Source organism: Aphelocoma coerulescens, chromosome 13 (assembly GCF_041296385.1).
Source record: "Aphelocoma coerulescens isolate FSJ_1873_10779 chromosome 13, UR_Acoe_1.0, whole genome shotgun sequence".
NCBI lineage: Eukaryota > Metazoa > Chordata > Aves > Passeriformes > Corvidae > Aphelocoma > Aphelocoma coerulescens.
Window position 1 is genome coordinate 7251075 of NC_091027.1, and position 24418 is coordinate 7275492.

Here is a 24418-nt window from a genome sequence, read left to right on the forward strand (position 1 = left end):
TACAGTTTGCACATGTGAGGTCTCAGTAGTTATTAACATCTTTTTCACTACTAACAACCACCTCTGCAGTTGAATTTCCCAGCTTAAGGCCTACAACTGCATTCCAGAAAAAAAACAAAAGCCTGAAAGAAGTGGGAGTAGCATAAAGCTTAATTTTCAAAGTCAAGTTTTCTAAGGCCCTTTTATCCAGTTCTGGCCTGTTTAAATGGACTTTCTGAAACCGTAAGAATTGGTAAGACACAGCAGCAGAATTAGAGCCTTAGTAACAGGCTGAGCAAAAATTGTGTGCTGGGATGAAGGGAAGGAACCACCTCGCTAGGAATGACAATGCTGAACTCTGCTCAGCTCACGCAAATGTATAAAGTCACACCATGTATATTTAATACACTAGCAAAATATTTATTTTATAATGATAAAACAGAAGTGAAGGATTTCTTTTTGGTGTGCACCAGTAATTGTAGTAAAAGAATAAGGGGATTAATGGACTCTTTATACATTTCAATGACAAAAATTCATAAAGGTTAGCATCAAATTCAACTGTTCTCCATTTACAAGCATAAAACTTACCATAATACCCCCCAAACACATATATAAAGAATTATAGTTTTAAAATCTATAAAAAGTAAAAAATATACAGTCAGAAGATCTAACTCTTATTCAAATCTTTAATATAAAATTGTAAACATTTATTTACACAAAGGAAATGTGTATAACAAAATTTTGAGCACCCTTTTCAATTGGATCGTGGTTTTTGGAAGGCAGTGGATGTTGCACAGTGACACTCTCACCTTGCCTGCCCAACCAAAACCGCAGTTTATAAATAAAGCCATGGGCGGCCGGCTGGGTTCAGTTCAGGGGAGATTGGTTTTATTGCTCTGAAGCTGCAGCAAATGGAAAGCCCGAGTGCAGACACAGACAGTGACACGTTACAGGGCATGAGGGCAGAGCCCAGCCCTGCCCATGCACCCATGTACATCAAAACCATATTTTCATTTCCATTGAACTGTTCCAACCTTGTTCCAGTGGCACTGCATTCCCAAGGGTCCCACTGCGTTCTGTGCGCAGGGACCAACGCCAGAGCCAAGGGCTGTTGGATCCTGTTCACACATGGAGACCAATGGGCACTGTAAGCCAGTTTGTCTAGAATCACACTTAATTTTACTCCAACAGTACCATGAAAAGGCCCTGTCATCAAACCCAGATACCTTCCTGAACAAACCCTCTGGTCAAGCAGAGCAATATCCACCTTAGCTTCCAGAAACAGTGGAGGAAAGAGCACACCTGCGTTTTCCTGGACATTTCACTGGATTGCCTTTTTGGTAGTAATAATGCAAACAGCAGATGTTCTTGTCCTCCAATTAAGAAATCACAACTGGATGGATCATATTTTGACTTATTCAGAACAAAGTCTGTGCAAAATCTACTGGAAAACAGAGCAGATTTCACCACAACCTAAACAGGGAGAAAGAAAAGCTGAATCCTACCACCCTGTTATTTCTGTCAAGTGTTTGTAAGGGGGAGGAAAAAAAACCAGTGACATGGAAGGATGCCACTTGAAATTGAGGTCCCAAGCACCCCCAACAGGAAGGGAAGGCACACTGGTGCAAAGTTAACCCTTAAAATTAAAAATACAGCAAACACTCCTTCCCCTGCCATTGCTAGTTTATATCTATACTCTTCTAATGACACTTACCTTGGACCAGTTTTTGGTTTAACTTAATAGTAAACCAAGCTCACTAGCTCTTTTCTTAGATTGCCAGTATAAGAAAAGCTAGCATCAATTATTTGCATCTCAACTACTTATTCTAGAAAATATCAGAAGTGTCAACAACCAAAGTCACCAACACCTTCATCTTCCCATCCAAAACCAATCTTTATGTTATCTTTTCAAAAGCTCTATGAGGGATTAGGCCTGCTTCAGTGAAGTTTTATCCGCTGTTCAAAGGTGGGATCCACTGATCAATGCACATCTTTCATCAACAGTTCAATATGATAGAACAGCAAATCTGATCAACAGAGTGGAATTCATCCACACTAGCTAAGTGTGCTGGACAAACCATGTTCCATGCATATTTGGAAAGGGTTAAAGTATTAGTGTTAAAAAAGCAGTTTTCAAAAGTGCAAATTGTCTCATAAAGGAGCTGCAGATACAGTAAAATATTTTCCTTCTTTGAAACCAATGATATCATTCACTTCCCTTCACCCCCTCTGGAAAAAATCCTCTCTCACAATTCTGCAATGCAGAAAACTCCTGGAGAAGCCAGTCTGTGTTGAAGGAAATTGCTTTGAAATCACTACGCTGGGTTTGGTTACAAAGTTTAGAGGAGTTTTCCAAGAAAGTGGATTTAGAAAGGGAAGAGGTATTTGTGCATTTAAAACAAAAGCTTTCAACTTTATTTTCATTTTAAAATAAACGTTAAGGCAAGGTGGTTTGTTGGTGGATAAGGGATTTTTTTGGTAGAGAGTAAGGACTTCGGAACACTGACTGTTGTTCCCATTGTGGTTTTTGTTGTCCTTTCTGGGACCAACCCCAACATATGGATAAGAGGTCTCCTTGGGCTGAGCTGAAGAACCAGCATCTGCTTCAAGGGATATTAAAAAAGTAAATCCACCAGTCTGTAGAAAGATTATCAAACTTGTAACCCAGTACTAAAAAAACAAAGCATTTAAAGGGGGAGACTTCCATATTGGAGCAACCCTGATACAAGTATTCTCCCTGGCTGCCTGTGCTATTATTGCTAATAAGGACTTTCCACCTCCCAGCCAAATTCTTTTTTCCTCATTTTTATCCTGAAGTGACAAAGTCTTGTGCTCATTGCTAACTTCGGGGGATGAACTGATCTCGAAGGTTAGTTTTACTTTTTACAACAAAGAAAACTAGATGAGCTGTCATGAAGCAAAGCCTTCATTTAAATACAACTACCTTTGGAAATAAGTTATGAAGAAACAGGTGCAAAGTAAATGGCTTTACAATTCACGTTAAACCTACTATAGTTTAAAAGTTCTCCCGTAAGAAATTCCCCCTTTAAACACAACAAGGTACAAGCCAGGAACTGTGCCTCTCTACAACAGAGTGCAAACTGCAGCTTAAAAGACTACAATCTATGAAGATGACTATCTAGACTAACTGGCCAGGTTTTAATACTTTCTCTCAACTATCACCAGCATCTAGAAATATTTACTGTGAAATATCACTTGCTTACTGAGAGTACAGGCACATGCTTCAGCAATGGGGAAAAGAAACAATTCCAAACATTTTGCAAGCATACTCAGGTGCATACATCCTCTTCTCAAATAAAAAGTCAGAAGTTTGATTGACACTACTATAACAGCATGTCAAGCTAGGAGCAAATAATTATTGCAAGTAATAGCTGCAGACTAAGCCCTAAACACAATTTGTGCAACTATTTGCGTTCTTTCTGCACTATTTTTGTGGAATTTTTGTTTTGTTTTTAAATAATTAAAAAAATTTAGTCTTAGAACACTGCAAGTGAAATTTCTGGAAGGCTGGCTAGGACACAGTATTTTTTGACCTGTTCAAGTGTGCGACTCCTCAGAGCCCGCAGACAAAGCACACTCCTCCTGCAGACCTGCTTGGTGCGCCGTGACCACGTGTCAACACTCACTGAGAAGCAGCTCCAGTCTTTTTCCCAACCATTTACCTCTAATGCCTGCAAGTCTCCTCAATGCCACAGGTTTTTTGGTCCAAGAGTTGTTTATATCTCATGAAATAATTAAAAAAAGTAGAACCCCCGCCCCCAGCCCCATTTTAATGAGTTCCTAACAACTCATCCAAATCGTTCATCCACTCCTCTGAAGTCCTGTTTTTCAGCAAAGAGTCTATCAGATCTGTGTCACCACTTAAGTTCTGAAGTCCATTATTGCCTGACTGGCTGCTGTAGGCGAAAGGCAGCTCCTGACTGGTCGTCCTCACAGGGTACCCTTGGCTACAGTGCAGGTTTCCTCTGTTGGGAATTTGCTGATTTGGGTTCTGGTTGAAAGCATTCAGGTCTGGAACAGTCTGGTTCATGCCAGGCAAGACTTGCTGTGAGGGTACCTGCTGCTGTGCGGGTGGGTTTGTCCGCGGCTGCGCTCCCAAAGAGGACGACAACATCTGCCCAGAGACGGCAGCGTTCATCGAGGTCATGGGCCTGCTGGTGCTTAGGCTTACCTGAGGCATTCCCTGGGCAAACTGCTGGTTGGACATCTTTAGATGTGTTTGCTGCATGTGGAAAGAGGAGTTGGCAGTAAATGGTCCTAAGCCACTGTTTGCTTGTGTCTGGTTGTTAATATTAGGGATACCTTGGTGTTGCCAAGATGGATTTTGAGCCCCCATAGCAGCTGGTACTCTTGCCATCTGTGGCTTAGATAAGGTTGGATTCAGTGCACCTTTATTGTGCTGCTGAGAAATACTTGAGTTTGGTAAGGTGTTCTGCCCATAGCCAGCAGGAACAGCAGCACCCTGGCCCAAGCTGCCCGGTCTCTGCATCGGTGTCTGTCCATTGGCACTCGGAGCTGCGTGCTGGGGAACCATCTGGGTCATGCCAGGTGCCAGGTTGTACAACCCCCCACGCTGCATGTTCTGCATGCTGGGGTACTGAGACACCCCCCGGTCCTGCTGACTGGAGCCCGACTGGAGTGGAGCAACAGGAGTGTGGCCAGGTCCCATCTGAATCATGTTCTGGCTCTGAGGAAACATCCGCGGACTACCGGAGCTGGACTGTCCTAAATTACTGACCCCGGGCATGGCTGAAGATGACCCTGAAATACGAAGAAATATTTTGTACATTAAATACCTCACGTTCATCCAGTCAAGCCAGGCTTGTAGGCACAGTAACCCAGAAAGGAGGTGCAGCTACATTAGTGTAAACTGACCTCTGCAAGCAACACACAGAAAGCAGAGGTTTAATTACAGAGTGTCAGCCGTTGCTCCAGTTAGCACCTCCACCTTGATCTCAAACACAGATATGCCAACATCCTAAAAAAATCTGAATACCACTTCTAAGAGTTCAGTATCATTAATTAAAAAAAAAATTGACTTTAAAGGCAGGACTCTGATATTTCTTTGTGAACAAAGGTTACCACATATACTTTGAAGTGCATGCACAATTTACCAAGCTGTTAAAAAATACCTCTAACTGCACACACATACACACAGTGTCAGTCATTCCATGCATACACAGTGCATCTCTTATCAGACAACTGTAGGATTGCCAGTTTGGCATTTTCCCAATTCCAGGAATATCTTTTATTTATCTAATTCGGAAATTTTTGGTCAAGTATCTTTTGGATTTCCACAGTGAAATATTCACTATGTCAATATGCAATGCTGATAAGCAAGCAAGGTGATTTGGAAAAATGTCTTCTCAGTAAACCAAATACGGTCCTTTGTTATTGCAAATTCTGAGTTAAAAAGTTTCTTCCTGTAGAAGAAAGAGCCCCCTACTTGAAGCAAAAATAGCAGAACAGTTCTGTAAAGTTTGCATGTAACACCCTCCACCCTCGTTACAGCTGACCAGGGGAAACCTACCTACACAATTTCTCTACTTTCAAAACAAAAAGCTGCAGAATTTTTTCATGTTTTATGATAGCTAAGGAGTACTGGCTCTCCACTATTATTATATTTGAATAAAAACCAAATTATCAAAAATAAATTCAAATAGAATTCAAATTATATTGAATTAATTATCAACAAAGCACATCATTAAAAGATCAGTGTTGGGGGAATGGATGGGTGGGGGAAGAGTCTTACTATAAAAATATTTACAATGAAAAGATAGTACACTATCAGGATTTAAGGTGCAAAAAATAGTTACAATCATCATTACATGGAAAGAATAATTTTAATAGTACTAATGTCCATTATAGCAAAACCTACTCTATTTCTAATAGCAGTATGCCTATCTTTCTGTAGAAAAGTGGTAAGAGAAAGAAATACTTCAGTGCAATATTTGAAGGATGCTACTGTTCCCTGTGTTAGCACACAATCCTGTTGTATTGGTATCAGGTTCTTTCAGTCAAGTAACAAAACCCAGTTGTAGCTGCACTTGACACTTGCACAGGCATGAACACTGCCAGGGTGAAGGTATTACATTTCCATTTGCATCCTTCCCCTTCATTATTTATTTCTGAAGGAACATGGAGAGTAAGGAAATAAAACGAAGGGAATTAGCACTATTCTTGTACTCTAGGTTTATGAAAAAAATGCAAGTGGCTTCTTGATGCCCCATCAATTAACAGCTTTTAAAGTAAGAAGATGAGTTTTTACTGTTTTCTAGTTCTTCCACATTTTTGAAGCTATTCCAGATGAACAGTTACAACATTTTTTATCAGAGTTAATACACTACAGACATACTAAGCTGCTTCTCATACAAAAAAGTCCCACGAAGGACACTTAACATGTAACGAAGAGAATTCAAACTGCATTCCCTTTTAAAGGTAGCAGGGAAAAGAACGTTAGAGACTTTTAAACTCATCCTAGAGATGAGAGAAATAATACACCACTTATTTTTCTTTAATGAGGGCCTGTGATAGATACAGGCAGTAGTGACATCAGGCTTCAGAAAAAAACCCTCTGAATCCTAATATATCAAAGATAGAGAGAATTTCCAACCTGCACAACGAAATAGTAGTATAAAAAAGGCCTGTAGAACAATAAAGGTACTGAAGAATTTTACTCATTTCCCAAACAACACTAAGAAACAGAAGCTTAAGTTGTCCCAAATACCTGTGGCCAGGGAAGCTGTTAATTTGCAACTCAATCAGAGTATAGGTTAAGAGCCTTCAAGGCAGAGTGACGTGTAGTAAATTAATTAAAAGCTATCCAATCCAGGAAATTTGAAGACACCTTGTTTTTTACTCCTGATATTTTTTCTGCTATTATTTCAACTGCCATGTTTACTCACCTGTGAACTGTCCAACCTGTTGCTGGTATGGATTCTGTGGTTGATCCTGGTACTGGGGAGGAGGCCGTGTCAGATGCCGCTGCAGCTGCTGCTCCTGCTGCTGCCGCTGTTTCTCCTAAGAAAGGTCCAATGCAAGACAATTTGAAAACTAATCAAGCTTTTTCCAAGGGCTATCTTGGATAAAAACAAGCTGTCTGCATATTCCTATGCACAGCTGGTAATCAAAGGGGCTTCTGCAGCCCTAAAGTCGCTTCAGGCTTTGTTCTCAAGGCTCAAACACAGTCAAGTTAATTTGATGAGTGACAAGACCAGGATCTCAGAGACAACAGCATGCACTACCAAGAGTTACTGCAGTGCATGTCTGAAGCCTTTCAAACTTCGAAAATCTGAGATGTTAGTTGCCTAATCAGTAACATAATCAACAGTCACTTTTAGCAACACTCTAAAGACAAAAAGAGGTACAGGTACATAAAGAGCAAAAGTGAGTGCATAAAAATAATAACATTTACTTTTTTGGTCTTTATTTCCAATGTATTTTAGATGCCTCTTTAGAAACCAGTAAAAGTGCAAGTCAGAAATATAAAAAATATTACACAGAAATACAAAAACAGAACATGTAAATATTTTCTAGTCCTTGTCTGCAAATATGAAAAAAAATACACAAATCCATATTATCATATATCACAGGTTTTCCTACGAGATTATGGAAAACTGCAGAACTAAGTCCATAATACAAGTCATACAAGTTTTGCAACTATTGTTTCAAACCACTTTCTTAACAACACACTGATCAACTGAAACAAACCCTACTCATGACACAAAATAATCATGCCTCTTTAAAAGCATATTCAACAGAAATTTATGATCAAACCATTTGAAAAATAAACCAAGCGAATTTTCTACTAGGAAACTTTAGGGAAAAATGAAATTTAAAATCTTGAGGGGAGTGCAGATGTAATGATAGTACACTCAGATCTTGACAGTCTTAAGAGCCACCAGGCTGCTTTTACAACATGAAATGTATCAGGCACAGCATTTCTGTCTCTTCTTACGCAGATACCTTCAGTGACACTGAAATTCTGAGAAAGGCCCATAGCAATACAATGCACAACCACCTACTTATCCAAAAAGTTACACAGAGCACAGGAGGGGACAGAAATTCCCTTCCAAGAGTGTTGGGGCAAAGACACTTTAAACAAGAGACTGGCAATGTAACAAATAGCAGATACACATCTCTACCACCCTTCCCAAATGTCTCCAGCTGCGAAGCTGTTGAGACATGCACAGGAATGAAGAGGGCAGGCTGCTTGACAGAGGACTTGCTGCTTGCAGGACCAGTCAGACCTGAAAGAGGCTGACCACGGAAGCCAACAAGAGATGCCATAGCTCTGAGAGAAACCAAGAACTGCAGAACCTGGCTTGGGGAACAAAAGTAAAAAATACGCAGGATACCAAGTGAAAAGACAAATTTATAGCGGCAAGGAATGGCACTGAAGCTACCTGAAACTACAAATCTCCTCCAAAGTAGACATCAACAAGTTCAGAAATCTTTTTGTAAAACTGCATCCAGTATCATGTGTATCCAAAGAAATAAACATCAAATCAGAATGCTAAAAAGACCTAGAGCTTGACTGGGCAGTACAGGGCCAATAACTGTGGCAAATGCAGTATCTAAAGCTGTTCAGCTCCAAAGCAAAGCTGCTCCTTATTCGGGACCAGAGTCCCAGCATCACTATACAAAAATGGAAATTACAGAAGTTAGTTGTAGTTACCATTACTAGGACATGAATGAAATATTTTCATAATACTGATATTTACTGCAGCAACATGTGCTGGCAAAGCAGAAGCAAACAGATAGGAAAAAAAATATTTCAATGCTGTGTTTGAGATATGCTACTTATCATCGCCCCACTGTTCAGAGATATCTAACACCTGTTAGGTCCATTATTGTCCTAAGGAAACCTACTGGGCCACAGCTCTAAGAGCTCTAACAAAGCTCTAGTAACCACCATCCACCAGACATGCAAAATCACAAGCAGGAGGTCACACCCCGTATTTCCTTTCTCCCCACCTGCTCTCAAAGAGTACCTGTTTGTTAACATTTTGGGAGAGTAATGATTACTCATCTCTGATATTTGATACTAACATACAAGTCACCAAAGACTGATTGATTTACCAAAAAGTACTCTAAGCTCACAGATCACATAACTCATGGAGAAATGTGATTTTATTGATGATTTGGGCATTCTCTGTCTTTCAGTCTTTGATAATATAATTCCCCCACAGTATTCCCTTAGTCCAAATTGTTTTAACCCAAATATCAAAAACAGATCTTTACCACACTCAAACACTGCCAACCACATTACTATGTTTTGTCTACACTGGCTCCAGAACTGAAGGGGTTTTTGTGTCACCTCTGTTGAGACCTCAATTTTAACTGGATGTCTCCAGGTGATAAAAGAGCCATTGGCTAGGACCTGACACAGCCACAGCTCCACAGTCCTGCAGATTCTACTACAACCTTCCCCCACAAAATGAGCTTTCATATATTTTCTGTTCAGAGGAGACTGTATCATCTCCTTCTTAAAGCTTCTGATGGGCAGCTGATTCAGGGAGACCTTAGAGCACTTTTCAGTACCTAAAGGGGGATTACAAGAAGGCTGGAGGGGGAAGGTGTCTCAAAAGTGATAGGGCAAGGGGGAATGACCTCTATTTGAAGAAGGTTAGGTTCAGATCAGGTGTTAGGAAGAAATTATTTACTGTGAGTGTGGTGAGGCATTGGAACAGGTTGCCCAGAGAAGCTGAGGCTGCCCCATCCCTGGAAATGTTTCAATGCCAGGTTGGATGGGGCTTGGAGCAACCTGGTCTAGTGGAAGGTGCCCCTGCCCATGGCAGAGAAGTTGGAACTGAGATGATTTTTGAGGTCCTTCCCAACCAAACCATTCTCTGATTCTAAAACATCAGAAGCTATTTTACGCACCAAAGCAGCACAAATTAAAAAGCCAGATAGCTGGCTGCTCTCACCTGTTCTGCCAGCAAATGCTGCTGCCTCTGTTCCATTAGGAATTGCTGCTGCTTCTGCTGCTCCATGAGCAGATGCTTTTGTTGCTGCTCTCTCTGCTTCTGCTGGTCCATCAGCATTTGGTGTTGCTTCATCACTGCTGCTTGCTGCTGGTAAGCTGGGTTGCTGTGGTTACCTGCCATGGAGACGTTTGGAGCCTGGGCACCCACCCCAGGGCCCGGGACAGAAACAGGAACACGAGGAACAGTAGGAGCAGGGTTCTGATCCTGTAGAACACAGGAAAAGCGACAAAAGTTACAGAAATGCAGTAACTTTTTCACTTGTGAAGCTTCTTATGGAAGCTCAGCTAATTGAAGACAACCAAACACCCATCTATAGAGTGCCAGACATAGAACTGCCTGTTTGGAGTTAAGGTCAGAAGCTCCACAACATTTAGGAAGAGAGGCTCTAACTTCAGTCTCAAAGTACTTCCCAAACTCCAGCTCAAACAGTGAGTATAGCTCTGTGTGCTCCTTTTCGGGCAGTTACAAACAGCACTTCACACACCCCAGCTTCAGTTCACTTTGGTAGCAGCTTTTCAAACACTACATTTTCTATTTTCATTATACGAAACATTTATTTAAATCCTGCCTCTTCTGTCAACATTTAATACTGCAAGTGTTTATGTCTCCCACCCTAAAGTTGCTTTCTTTTACTATCAGAGAATATACTATTTGCAAGTGAAGGGGAGAAGGCTTCCACTGGTCAAAATGGGTCTTAAAGTATTTTTCCAGCAGCCCAACCATCACCATACTCCACAGACAAAAACACTACTAAAGGTAAGTCTGATAGTATTAGTTTTTCTTAAGTCTGCATTTTTTGGCTTTTTTTTGAGACTGGAACTTGAGATAAGCAAAAATAACATGGAACAATTATCATTCAAGATCCAATACTGCCCTCTTAGTACCAGCAAATCCCTTTGAAATTTGACAGCTTTCATCATTATAAAGCACAGTTCAGCCTCATCTCTAATTGCACAAACAAATGTTATGTTCAAGTTAAGAATTCAGCTAATGGGTTTGGCTGTTGGTTCTCACTTTGCAGTTTCATAAGGAATCATGGACCAAATATAAGGAATGCTGTGCTAAGTTGTTCTGTGTGCAAGTTTTTGAGAAATTCTCCAGAAGCTTTCATCAGTATTTCTGTTAGTTCAGTGCAAGTGTGGCAGTGTAGATGCAGGGTCACCCTCATGTTTTTCAGTGAGGGGGAGATGTGACACACATAGTCACCTCTACCCTTTTTCTTCCATCAAAATGCTGTTAGACTGTTACTTCTGCCAGCTTTCAAAGAGATTCTTTTTTTTTGTGCTTTATGAAGCAAACATTGATCTCAAATTTTTATTTGTGCACCGGTGTGGTCTTTATCACAGACTAATCAGAGCCTTTTCACAGGTTTTTTGTTATGTTGAGAGAAATATGACTAGAGTTAGATCTCAAACAGCTTTTGCTGGAGGAGCTTTAATCCTCGTAACAAATACCTTTTTTTTAACAAGCCCTCTCGTATGTGCATTGCAGGTACATGTTACAGAATCCCAATGAGTCTATACTTCCACCCACTACATAAATTTTCACCTGCAGCACATCTGTAGTAACAGTTATATACAAGGCAAAGGAGCACCATCTGGAATTTTCTGTTACAAGAAAACCTGAAGCATATGCTTCAAGCAAACAAACATTACTATTATTCATTCTTAATGATATATTTCTCTCCTATGCCATGTTTCCCCAATGCCCAGAGACTTAGCCAATAAAAAAATCCTTCGAACTGAAAGGTGCCAAGGAACACCCAAGAAATGAGGAATGCAGCCCCCACTTCCACTTCTCTGCAAAAGTAGGTCTTTTTATAGTAAGCCAACTCTGACACAAGTAGGGACTAAAGACAAGGTAAAGAAATCAAAGCTTCTTTGAGAACACTGTTTAACACTACCGTTTTATATGAGTTATTTTAGTCAAAAGTTTACAAAGCATCTATTTATCTTTTTAAGCAGAGGCTTCTGTGAAGCATGACATAATTTGTTGCCCACAAAGTATATTAAGCTGGAAATCACACGTTACATGACCTAGAACCCAGTATTAAAAACTGTCCCCAGTGAAAAAAAGACCTTATGATTCTTGTCTCAGCTTATTGCATACAGAAATTTTCTCTTTAAAATCAATGAAAACACTTGAAACTACACCAAGGAATCTGTACTCCAGCCTTACCTACCCAACAACCTTATATCTGCTACTGAACAAAGGTAATTCAGGACATTCACCTGACCATGTGGCAGTCGGAAGGCAATGTTTCCAGCCTTGGGTTTCAACAGGATCATCCCATTTTGGTCATCACCCACGTGGGATAGTGGTGGCTGCTGGCGCTGCTGGAGGTACGCCAGCATGGGAGTCTTGTTCTGCCCAGGCACTGCCACCCCCTGCTCACACTCTGCTTTGTAATGGGAAAGAGGTTTGGTGTTCCCATAGTCCAGCATAGAGCCTTGACTATTCACAGGGTTCTGGTTCAAGCTGTTTTGCTGATGACCCAAAATGTTCACATGGTAATTGCCTCCAGCTCTCGGTGAGCTTTTATTTCCCAAATTAGGCATCATGAGTTTCTGATTGTTGAAGTCTGGCTGATAAACCGATGGGCTAGTGGGATTTTCCATGGTATATGGGACAGCCAGTGGACTATGGGAAGACCCAGACTGTTGCCACGTAGACATCTGATTTGTTTGGTGGACTTGTGAAGCTTGTTGCTGGTTCTGCAACATCTGATCTCTCTTCTGCTTGGCAGCAATCTGCTGAAGTTGATGAGCAGAAGACATTTCTTTGGCACCTCCTGCACATTTCCCAGGTAACAACACAGGCCTCTGGACGTTCTGAGAGTGGTTTGATGCCTGCATCATGGGCTGATTAGGATTTTCAGTCATTGACTGACTGGAAGATGGGAACAGAGCCTGGGAAGTACCAACTGTTGTAGAAGCAGCACTTACAGGTACAGAAGCAGCACCAATAAATGCTGAACCTGAAGAAGTGGATCTAACCTGGGGAGATCCCAGCTGCTCTTGTTCAAAGGGTGCTGGGGAAAACTCAGTCTTTATGTTAATATCTTGTGGCAATGGAGTCTGTGCAGCTGAATTTGAAGAATCTGCATCTTTTTTGTCTTCAAAGTCGTCATTAAAGAGATCCTTCATGTCTTCATCGGGCACTGATCTATTGAGCTCCTCAATAAGTTCCTTCCATTCTTGCTCATTTAGGTTAAGATCAGGCATCAAATTATTCTGAGATATAGAACCTCCTGCTACAGGATTCATACAGGGAAGCTCATCGACGGGCTCCTGCTTCAGCTCTTTGTTCAAACTCAGAGGAAATGAGTCATCTGCATCACCACCTCCATTCATCTGCAGGCTGGAATCTGGAAGACACTTCTTGTTGATGCCATCAAGCCCCATCGGATGTTTCCCATTAAGTTGTAAGGTATCTCCAGTGCCAGATTTCTTGTCAAGATGATGGAGTGGAGACACAGGGGGCATTCCATTGGAAGAACCACTCACTCCAAGACCATCATCACGACGCAGTTTCTTGGACACAGAAAACACATCACCATAGCCATTCTGCTGGTCTCCGTTCTGAGGGGAAGCAGCACTGTCAAGCTTTCTTTTCACAGTCTCATGGAGCTGCTGAAAAAGAAAAGGAGCATTTTACTTATGTAGTTTTATGTTACATAATCTGGATTTTTATCTCTTACCAGAACATTGTCTAGCTCTGAATAAAACACTTCAGAAAAAAATCAAAGACTGTATCTTTGTTCTGGTAACATTTTGTTTTACAAGTCAGCACATGAGATGACTTCCTCACTATAACCTCTTAGGGAAAATTTTCAAAAAACATGTACTACTTCAAAGAGAGACCTCTCCTTCAGACAAAACTAAAGGTGCCATATACTCTGACAACAACAAAAAGTTGAGAAATGGCTATGAACTGGAGTATGTTACGGTTTTTCCTATTCAAAATGAAAAAAATATTGAAGAATGTTAAGAATCAAATTTTAGATGAGAATAAAAACCCTATTTTATTTGATCTATGTACACACACTGTGTAATTGTTCCATGAGACTGTTTTATAAAGCAGTCTCACATTTAAATATTTATAAAGCAGTCTCACATTTAAATATTTAGAAAAAACAAGTGATTCTCTTGTGATAATAACTTTTAGAGAAGAACTGTGTATATAAATTTTGTAAACAATCACACTTTTGGCACTGAAGCAAAACCAATTTGTCACTTAGCGACCATAGCTTCACACTTGTGGAAAATGCAATTCAGAGTTCAGCCAGTTCTATTACAGCAGAGCAAGTTCATTCTTTTCCTCCCTTCTCCTGAAGTATTTTCCAGCTGCTCTGACCACCAGAGCCCCAAGCAGCTCCACAGTTGGCCTCTCACATATGGTGAAGGCACAGATTCTTTTTCTCGTGGTGCCACCTAGAAGCGACCAGCAGCTACAGCAGCAGCTTCACAGCCACAGCCTGAGCGCCTTTGTTCCCCGTTCTTCTCCTTCCTGCCAGCATTCTTGCAAATATAAAGTTCTTTCTATTGACCTCAAAAGCATCTGAAAACAGAATTCCTGCGCACATCAAAGGTGACTATAAACTTTTCCTTCCCTCGGGTGCATTCTATAAAAGAATTTGAGCTTTGCTGGTGCTGGAACGCTCCACCAACGCAGACAAACCTGTAGGGCAGAGACACTGCTCCGACAGCGCAGGGAACTTAAAGAGGGAGCTGCCATCAGCTCCCGACCTGGGTGAGACACCATGGTACATCTCAGCAAGACACACGACAGGAATCCCCACCAAGAGCTACCCATCTGAGGCATGGGGTCGCTGAACAGCAGCCCTCTCAGATGGCAGGAAAGCAGCTCATTAAACAAGCCTCAAGACAAGTATGGGTCTTTTCATATTACCTGCAGTCTTCATAAGGCAGTCCACTAACCCCTGGGGAAAGCTGCCTCATCCAAGGAAGAATGGCAAACCTCAAGATCCCAGCATTCAAGCAAGAGGTTGTATGTAGGGCCAGCATAAAATATCAGAAGAATTTTACACACTTGCCTGGGCAACAGCGTTCTTTGATTTACAGACAGAAGGACTGGTTCACAGTTAATAGTTGTTTTTTTTTTAATGATCTACAGTTAGCTGTTCTTTGGGGGAAAACAACCTCAGACCATCTGTTTAATTCCTGCACAGGTAACAGCAAAAAATCCCCACTATTTGTTTAATGCTTGCATAGGTAACAGCTAAGTCTTATTTTTATCTGTGGGACAGCCTCCAGCTTCCCCAGAGACTGTGATCTTCGAGATGGCTCATGGAAATAGCAGCGGAGTAGCAAGATCAGCAGAAGACTGAGTAGGATGAGGTGAGGTGTACATTTGGAGAGGAGGCTGGGACTTGAAATCTCTTAAGTTAAACATTAGGTCTTCAGCTTGGAGTAGCAGCTCTCTAGTGAACTTTTCAAATACCAACTTGAAAAAATAGTGGAAATTTACTTTTTTGCAAAAAGGCAAAACAAAAGAGAGCAAAGAAGCTCAACTCCATCACAACATTTGGCTTTCAGCAAGTTTCCAGCTGTTTACTTAATACTTCCACCAGGAAAACTGAAGCTCAAGGTAGATGAGTAACTTGCCCAAGGTTATATGATGAGTCAAATTACTCAAAGTTTGGGAATGGGTCCTCCTTAATTCTAAATAGTTAGGGAAAAAACCCACTCCCTGAAAACTTAGATAAAAGTAATAATTTAGTTTTGTGAGCTACATTCACTGCAGTCTAGAAAAAGATACAGACCCCCAATATCCAGCACAGGAACTCTCATATCTCTATGGGTTTTAACAGTCATAACACTCAGATATCTGATCCTTGGAGACATTTTGACTGTAAGTTGCTCGAGACAAAATCCTCCTTTCACCTAAAACTGTATTCCTTTGGCAAAAAATAAGGGAGATTAAGTTCCTCCCAGTTTGTCTGTGTCTATCTAAATAATCTGGTCTGAGGGGGAAAATAACAAGCTGCATGTGAGATACAAGTCAGACTGCAGGCAATCTACATATCAAGCTGCTCCAACAGAGTTCTCAAGGCAAGAAAAACCTGTTCTCTTCTGCCAAAACTCAGGGGAAAAACCAACCAACACACGGATGAAGTAAAGCATAGCTTGCTACTCACTAAGAAAACCCCTTGAGCTTTCATTTTCTTGTTCATTACCATCCTGTAAGGCACAGTGGTCCTCTGGTACGCTGTCCATGGTTTCCTAAGCAGAATCAATCAATTTTATTTATAACACTGAGCCAATCATTTCCACTGTCACAAGATCAGATCCAGTATTGTATTCTCATTTTCTCAGCGTATTCAATTTTCCAACAAAAGATGAACTTCTGAGATCACTGCTATCTAGCTATGCCTAAAAATATTACCCCAAAAGCATTTATTTGAAGTATTTATATCACTGTAGGAGCAATGCAAGGCAGGGGATGTGAGCAGGCCTCGGTCCTTTAGCCCAGGACAGGACACAGAGTTTGTCAAAGAGCCACTGAGGGGCCACAGGCTGCACCTCCTCCACGTCACATCACCTGAGCTGCATTTTATTCACGTGAGCAGAACACACAGTCCTCAATGTGGTCATAAACACTTCCTTGGCAGGAGCACACATGCCCAGCTGTGGATTCCTCATGCACAGAACACAAGGTGACAAAACCCAGGTGCCATCCATGACAACAAAAGGTGTCCAACACAGCAGCCTCTGGCCATATAACTCTCACACTGACAAGGACACAGGCCCGCAATGCCAGAGATGGATGCACACCCAGGGAAATGACAAGGCTGCCAGCAGAAAACAGGCAGCACACAAAGCATTTTGATATATTCAATCTCTGTCTAAAACCCACCAGTTTTACCACAATGATGCTCAGACCTACTGAAGTCTCACTGCAGGGGCAATTGACTGACTTTGTAAAAGCTGTCCAAAACCTACTACTGAAGCCTAACAAGAATCCAGAAAAGCTTCAAATTGCTCAATCTATTGCTTGTCTGTTAGCACTGGCAGAGTTCAAAACTTCAGAGGCCAGGGCAGTGCTCTCTTATTGCCTTGGTGGGAAGGGGCATGAATCACTGACCAAAACAGTGGTACAAAGTTGTTCTGATTGGTTTTGTTGGTTTTTTTGTTCAGGTTTGTTTGTTTGTTTGGTGTTGGCTATTTTTCTGTGGACTCAATACCTGAAACTAGATTTAGATAATCTTCTGAAAACAGTGACATTTCAATGCGTTAGAACTTAACAAGCATGAAAGTTTAGTTCACATTGTTTGCTTGAAAGCAAGAAATCCTTTACCATTCAGGACTGTTAAACTGAGGACAGTCAGCTAAAGTCCTTTTGCAAAAATCCACTACTTAGCTGTACTTTGAGTCCTGTAACTGAAGACAGTAAATATATCTATATAAAAATACAAACTGCATGCAGGTTTCATTTTAAAAAAAACAAACCACCTAGTGAACATGACAGAGAAGAAACTTCTTAAAAATCTGGTACTCACACTGTGCCTTTCAGGCTCTGTATAATGTTCTTACTTAGTTTTTTAAAGCATCTGTTATAGAGATTTAAACATTCTTACAGGATTCAGTAGAGCTTCAATTTTTTGTATTTTACTTCAAATTAGTTTACCATTTCAATATCAGAATTAAGTCTATAAAGACTTGTCCTGATCTGCCAGCAAGAGAAACATAATGCTGGACATTTTCAAAGAAGAAATGCTATATCAGCCTATAAGCATAATAAAAAACTAGCTCCAATAAGGCTCCTAGCATTCTCAGCTAGAAGGGGAAACCAAATCAGAATACATCCATTTTTCTGCCATGGAAGTGGCAGTATTGCAGCACAGATAAGCTCCCATGAACCAGAGTTCACAGTAGGTCCTCTATGGACACTGATTCTCCTACCCTGCCTCGCCAAGGACAGGAGCAACAAAGATGACAACTGCTTAAGCTGGAATAACAGTGCAAATACCAGACAGTAGTGTATGAATTTTGGATAGAAAACATAACATTTTGAGTACACACAATAGTAAGAACTCTCCATTTACTGTGCATCTACCCACAGCTTCCAAAGTTGCATTCCCCCTGCAAGGAAAGCATTTTATTACCCAATGTGTTCCTGCATTCCACTGTGCTGTCAGAACCAAACTGCTGGACTCATTTTAATTTTTACTTTAATTCCAGCAGACTTTTGTATTTGGGTGACTGCCTGCTGGAGCAAAGAAGGGCTGTGGATAGGCATGTCTAAAAATATCCCAAGCCTGCATTAGTCACAAGGGGCAGCTTCTGCTACAGGAATTGTTCTGCTGAATCAAAAAAACTCCTGTGCCTTCAGCTGCAATGCCAGATCCTCCACCTCACTTGAACTTAAACAGCAGCCACAGCAGCTCAGTCACTCCCAGATCCTTACAACTTAGGAAGCATCACTGCATATCTAACTAATCTGGTAAGGGAAATGTTTCAAACATAAAACAATACCTCACAGAGAATTAAAAGGAGACAAAGAAAAACCTGTCTGAGTTGTTGGGCAACAAACTATCAGACTTGTCAGCAAAAACAAACAATGGTGGCAAGACTACACTGCACCATAGCTATATATAAATAACATGCAAATAATTTGCTATTTTTGTGGTAAAACATAATTTCACAATTTAACACCCCTATACCACAGCTTACACAAAAATGAGGTCTTTCGAACTGTTAGAGTACCAGCCTGACCTTCGTTAGAGGAATGTCATTAATGCTTGTCAGTACACTCTGGGCAATCTATTCCCCTTAATTTATTACTTTAGGTCTTTCAAGCAAGAAACACTGCATTGCTCTCCTTGGACTTAAATTTCATTTAAAACTTTTTACTTGGTGCCTTTACTTAATTTAGAATTTAACTAATATTAATGTAAAACATCTATCACTCCCAAATAAATGCTGCTCTTCAGCTTTAACACAAAGCATTCTCAAGACAGGCCACTGACTAGACCTTCAGTGCTCATTCCAGAAATACTGTTTGTGGTTTTGTGGCACTCCTAGACAAAGCAAGCTCTCTGCACAACAACTGCTCTCAGGTGGGGAAAAAAACCCAGCAAGAAACAGGGAGCAGCTCTCCTTCCAAGACACCACATCATAAAACAAGGAGTGGAGATGAAAATCCAGATCTTGCCATTCTCCTCACTCACACGTCAGTGAAATGCCTTTGGTTCAGCTCAGCCATACACTGCCTTATAGTCTACCACAGAAATATAAGGAAGCCAATCTTTCTCCTGTAGAGAATTTAAACAGCATTATTAGATGAACTTTCATGTATCAGAACCTGGCAGAGAAAAATTGTTCTAGGAGACAAGCTCTGTCTCTTCCCAGCTTCCTTGTTTCTCAAAAATGTAAGATTAACGGAGCAAACACATTATCCAAATATCAAGTATCTTCTACTTTGAACACAGCCTTAATAGTGTCATGTTAAACAACAGAAATGGGAAATAGATGTCAACATTTGGATTTCCCATTAAATAATGGTCTAGAAGTTTTTTAAAAGTAGAAAGCTAGAAGGTTTGTCAACGTTTTTCTCAAAGGAAGGACAGGCCTACATGACATACAAATAATCCAAGGTACTTCTGTATCAATACTGTATTCTCTCAGTTTCCGTAGCTCAAATTTTACAGCTGCTTAGTAAGAAAATAAGGAAGAGTCTACTCCTTACTTCTGCTTGTAAGCAAGATCCATCCAACTTCAGGATCCAAACCAGAGAAAAGACTAATGGAAGAGAAAATATCTGATTTTGTCCACGTGACAAATCATACAAGACACTAAAGAGGAAGTGGCAGTGCCACCCTGTTCCCTGTGACTACTGTGGATTTACAGAAGGTGCTCTGCAGCACAGCACCTGGCAGTGCCCACACTGTCCACACTTGTGGCAATGCAGCTTCATGTCCTACTACTACAATGCTAGATCACGAAGCCTTCACCTTTACATTAACTGCTCTCTCATTCAGGGACCAAAATAAATGCTTCACTAACGTTCAACACAAAGTACCAATTTCCAAGAGTAGATTCATGTGCAGATTCACAGAAAAATCTGGATTGTTACAGCAGCAACAGCTGATATAATGCATGTTGCACTGAGCTAGCAGCATTCTTTGGAAAGGAATGTGTTCAGGATGTTTTAACACAAGATAATTTTGGTGTTCATCCAAACTTTATTGAACATTGGAAATCAAGCTCATGTTCTTCCCATTCAAAGCACATGCTCAGTCTTGATAATGGCAACATGATGGGTAGAGGTAAAATGCCAACCTAGAGAGGGACCTTCTAGGCCAGAGGAATTAAATTAGCAGCAGAAGTGGTGTTGTTGTTGTGTTTTTTTCCAAGACTTGAATTACTAAGCAAACCAACTTTATACCCCAGTAACGAGGTGATGAATCAGCAGCTGCAATTAAGCTCACAGTCATGGATCCTAGGAAGGAAACAGCAGGCCAGCCCGAGGAAGAGTCATTCATACACTAAAACCCTCTTCTGTTGTGCAAATTGGCCACTGGCAGCAGCTTCCTGTACAAGGGCTTCCCCAGATGTGCAGTGCACTTCAGAACCTGCTGCTGTTGAGAGCCTTCATTATAATGGATGCTAATTAGATCAAATCCACATCCAAAGTGATTTAAGAGAAACAACACCAATGAATTAGAATCATCTTTCTTTTAGAAGATCAATATGAAGTCGTGTGGTGGCAGTTTAAGCAATAGGATTTGACATGCTAAAGAGCCCTGAGTGTAATGAAAATACACATTATTAAGGGGTAGAGCCCCATATGCAAAAAGCCTGAGAGCCCAGCAGGAAATAAACAGAATCTCCCACCAAGTCTTTAGATGATAAAAAACAAGTTTGAGTAAGTTTTGTTTTGACACAAGTTTAGATTCAAGATCAGTCTGCTAAACAACAGCTAATTGTAAAGTTTTGCAGAATCAGTGTCAGGAATGCACGAGGTTTCCTCTCTTCCTCAAGCACCCTTCTGTAGCAGCCCTCTGAAGTGCTCTAACTGTGTCACAAGGACCTCAGTCTTCTCAACCGTCAGCAAGTCCTCGAGTCTCATAGGTGTATTAGCAAGAACAGAAGTAATTCAGTTAAGTAACGCTTTCAGTTTATCTTGTAAATACTACAAACTGCACCCAGGCTGCCTAGTGCTGGTCACAGTAAGGATGACATTGATACACCCGGTGTTTCAGTATTTCACATCATGTCCTGGACACTCAAGTATACAATAAGCTCTATCGTGATTCTATTTTAATAACAATAATGAGGTCCAAGACATAGAAAAGTATATCCTCCTTCCTTTCTAACCCAATCAAATACACAGAGCAACTTAAAAATACGACTTATTCCATATATTAACCTGGAGATGTCTTAGGCTAATCCAGTGTCCCCTTTTAAAGACACTCAGAGAGGTACTGAATCATTTTCATGCAGGCCACCATTTAAAAATACCTGGTTTTAAGGCAGGCAGGTATTAGGACAGGCAGCCTTTAAGAGGTTATCCTACTAACCTACATTACTGACACATTAGCACACAGCAGTATATTTAAAGGGACTAGAATAAGTTAAGCAATAGCTATCTTGATATACAAACAGGGCTGTGTGAATATGTCCCGACAACCAGAAATGCTAGAGAAGCCAGAGAAACATTAAGATTTTGAGCTAAGCCAGTTTTTAATGGGTGGAGTGGGATTCTCATAGTGTTCACACCCACTAGAGTGAGTGGCAAACAAGCAGCTGCCTTGCCACTGAAATTCTTTCCAATATGTACCAAAATTAACAGACACGTTATTTGTCTTAAAACTTCCCCCTCAGTAATAAGCATATCCTTATCAAATGACTCCACAAAACCCTGAAAATCCAAATTAAAGACTTAAGCAAACAAAAATCCAAAGGCACCGCAGTATTAATGCCCTTCTGACAGTTTCTGCAGGGGCATTTTAGGTGAATCAGCCAGAAATACAACTCACAAAATATTCTGAATTATTTAAGCATCAATAGAAATCCTGCCACTAACCCTACCCCCCCAGCCACAGTTTTTATATACTCTTCCAGCACGCAGAGGTGACGAGCGAAAACAAAACAGCCCTTATCGGCTGCGAAGTTGTAACAGAGCAGACAGGGTACTCTCCAAAGCAGCCCCAACCCCAGCCCTCGCACCGCAGGCCACCACACCAGCCGCGAGAGCTTGTTTTCCTTCCCCTATCCAGCTCCAGACGAGAGGTCCCGGTACCAGCCGGGCACGACCGCCGGTCCCTCCCCGGCCCCAGCACCCGGCCCCGGGCGGCGCTTACCGCGATCAGGGCGCTGCTGCGGCCGTGCTGCTGCTCTCCGCTCGCCGCCTCACCGTCCAGCCCGTTGGCTCCGCTCCTCTCGGCGCTCCCCGCGGCGGCGGCGGGCGGAGGGGGCGCGGGCGGCGGCGGCGCCGGGGGCGGCTGCCGGTGCTTGCCGGCCCGCTTGGCCTTGGCCTGCAGGCAGCGCTGGTGCAGGGCGAAGGTTTGCTGGCGCTCCAGCTCCAGGCGCTCCGGAGACACGGCCTGGTAGCGGGACTCGCAGGCGCTGTGGTGCCGCCGGCAGAGCTCGATGCGCCGGCGGAGCCGCTCCATCACCGCGCTGTGCCGCGGCACCACGAACTCCGCCATGGGGCAGGGGGGCAGCACCATGGGCCGGGCGGCGAAGGGGCGGCCGCCGCCGCTCACCGGCTGCTCGCTCCGGCGCCCGCCATGGCGGGGCCTCCGCCGCCCCTCCCGTCGGCCTTACCTGCGCTCCCCGCCGGGATCGCCCCGGGTCCTCCCCCCGCCCGGCCCGGCGCCCGCTCCGCTCCCCCCCGCCCCACTTCCTCCTTCTGCCCCGAACCCGATGCCGCTACGCTGCCCCGCTCTCCCTCAGCCCTGCCCGCCCCGCGGGGCCTGGCGGAGCCCGCCGCGCTTCCTCCGCCGCCGCCCTCAGGCGCGGGCCGGCCCGGACCCCCGGCCCCCCATTGTTGTCCGCGCCGCCGCCATCTTGAAATTGTTTTTCCCCTCCAGAGCCGAGTTGAGAATAAATGGGCGGAGCTTCCTGGGTGGGGGGCTACGTCACGGCGCGCGGCGCGTCACGAGCCGTGACCGACACCCCTCCCGACCAATAGAAGGGCGCGGAGGCGCGAATTAAGCGGCGGGGGCGAGCTGGGGGCGGTGCTCGGCGCGGTTAAAAGGAACAGGTAGGGAAGGGGCCGGGCGGCCACGACGCAGCCAATCAGAAGAGCGGGGAGGCGGAGCCACTGGTGATTGACAGGGAGGGGGGCAGGCGGAGCCCCGCGGGCGCTGGAGCGGAGCCCGGCCCGGCCCGGCCCGGCCCGAGTGTCCGCCCCGCGGCCCGGGCACCGCCGGCCCGCTGCAGCCACGGCTCGGCCCTGCAGAGCGCCAGCTTACCTGGCAAAAGCCTGGAAGAGAAGCACGGTTCACCTGAACCTGCTGAACTCATCCAGCTTTGCTAATTATAGACAAAGAAATCCAAACAGATTTATGTTTCTTTATTGATTAGTTTTTACATTTTTTTTTTTCAAGTTGCTTCTACAAGTACCTGTTTGAAATGGACATGAAATCACAGTAGTTGTGTCCAGCAACACTAAAACCAAAAAAAAAACCAAAACAAAAACCCAATCAACCAAAAACGCCCTTTACAAACCATGAAGGAAGAGGGGTATTAACCATCAGTTTGGGATGAGCAGAGCAGTCACAAGCCCCACCTACGTAGCCACAGCTGAGTTTGTGAGGAAGGAGTAAGGAAAGAGCAAGAGAAAACCATGGCCATGTACAAGTAGTCAGCACTTGCAAGAAACCCTCCTCAGGCCCACGAGTCAATCTTAAAAACAGACACTCATAATGCAGTGGAGAGGTCACAGCCTCCAGCTGTGACAATTGAGTACTGAGCAGCGCCAGCGAGGGTAGATCACATCCAGGGACACTGCCGGCAGGGGTTAGTTGGTTAGATGCAACCTGATCTATGAACTGCCCCTACCAAGCATCAGCTCCAGGAGAAAAACTGCTCTAAGCACTTCTGCCTTGTGTTTCAGAGCCCACGGGTTTTGTTTTGATTCAGCCTGACACCCCCCCTCCCCCGCCATTGTCAGACACAGCACGTCAAGCTCAGCATCCTTTTCAAGAGCTGCCACCCTTGGCTGCACAGACATAAAAGGCCCAAATACACCTTCAAGTATCTCTAACAGTTCCAAACCCAGTTCACAGGTTACAGCCAGGTGGAGCTTCACTACTCTAAAAAACACAGCTATGCTTTATGCACTCAGGATAAGCAGGTAGCTATTTTTTTTTTCCTCCAAGACTTTAAAAATAAGAGCAATTCTAAGGTCAAACTGAGGCACCCAAGCCAAAAAGCAGGATAAAAAGTAACTTGAGT

At 42.8% G+C, this 24418-nt stretch overlaps 1 protein-coding gene across 2 annotated transcripts; it reads right to left on the reverse strand.

Annotated features, from left to right (window-relative positions):
- Nucleotides 1-378: 378 nt before the first annotated feature.
- Nucleotides 379-23016, reverse strand: MAML1 (mastermind like transcriptional coactivator 1). Of its 2 annotated transcripts, none has more exons than XM_069028668.1 (5): nt 22318-23016; nt 12221-13618; nt 9930-10193; nt 6906-7020; nt 379-4761 (listed from the first exon to the last, which is right to left on the reverse strand). In XM_069028668.1, exons 1-5 carry the CDS (start codon nt 22684-22686, stop codon nt 3770-3772), a joined length of 3138 nt encoding a protein of 1045 aa, XP_068884769.1. In that variant the 5' UTR covers nt 22687-23016; the 3' UTR covers nt 379-3769. The 2 variants fall into 2 exon arrangements, with proteins under 2 accessions (XP_068884769.1, XP_068884768.1); XM_069028667.1 differs by having other exon boundaries at nt 12221-13621.
- Between the last annotated feature and the right edge of the window lie 1402 nt (nt 23017-24418).

What these genes read in the sequence shown, in the direction of transcription:
- MAML1 (XM_069028667.1), bottom strand. Translation starts at nt 22,686, where the DNA reads ATGGTGCTGCCCCCCTGCCCCATGGCGGAGTTCGTGGTGCCGCGGCAC. An exon ending in TCCGACTGCCACATGGTCAG is followed by an intron (nt 10,194 to 12,220) that starts GTGAATGTCCTG and finishes TGTGTTCTACAG; the next exon opens with GATCAGAACCCTGCTCCTAC. An exon ending in ACAGGTTGGACAGTTCACAG is followed by an intron (nt 4,762 to 6,905) that starts GTGAGTAAACAT and finishes TTCGTATTTCAG; the next exon opens with GGTCATCTTCAGCCATGCCC.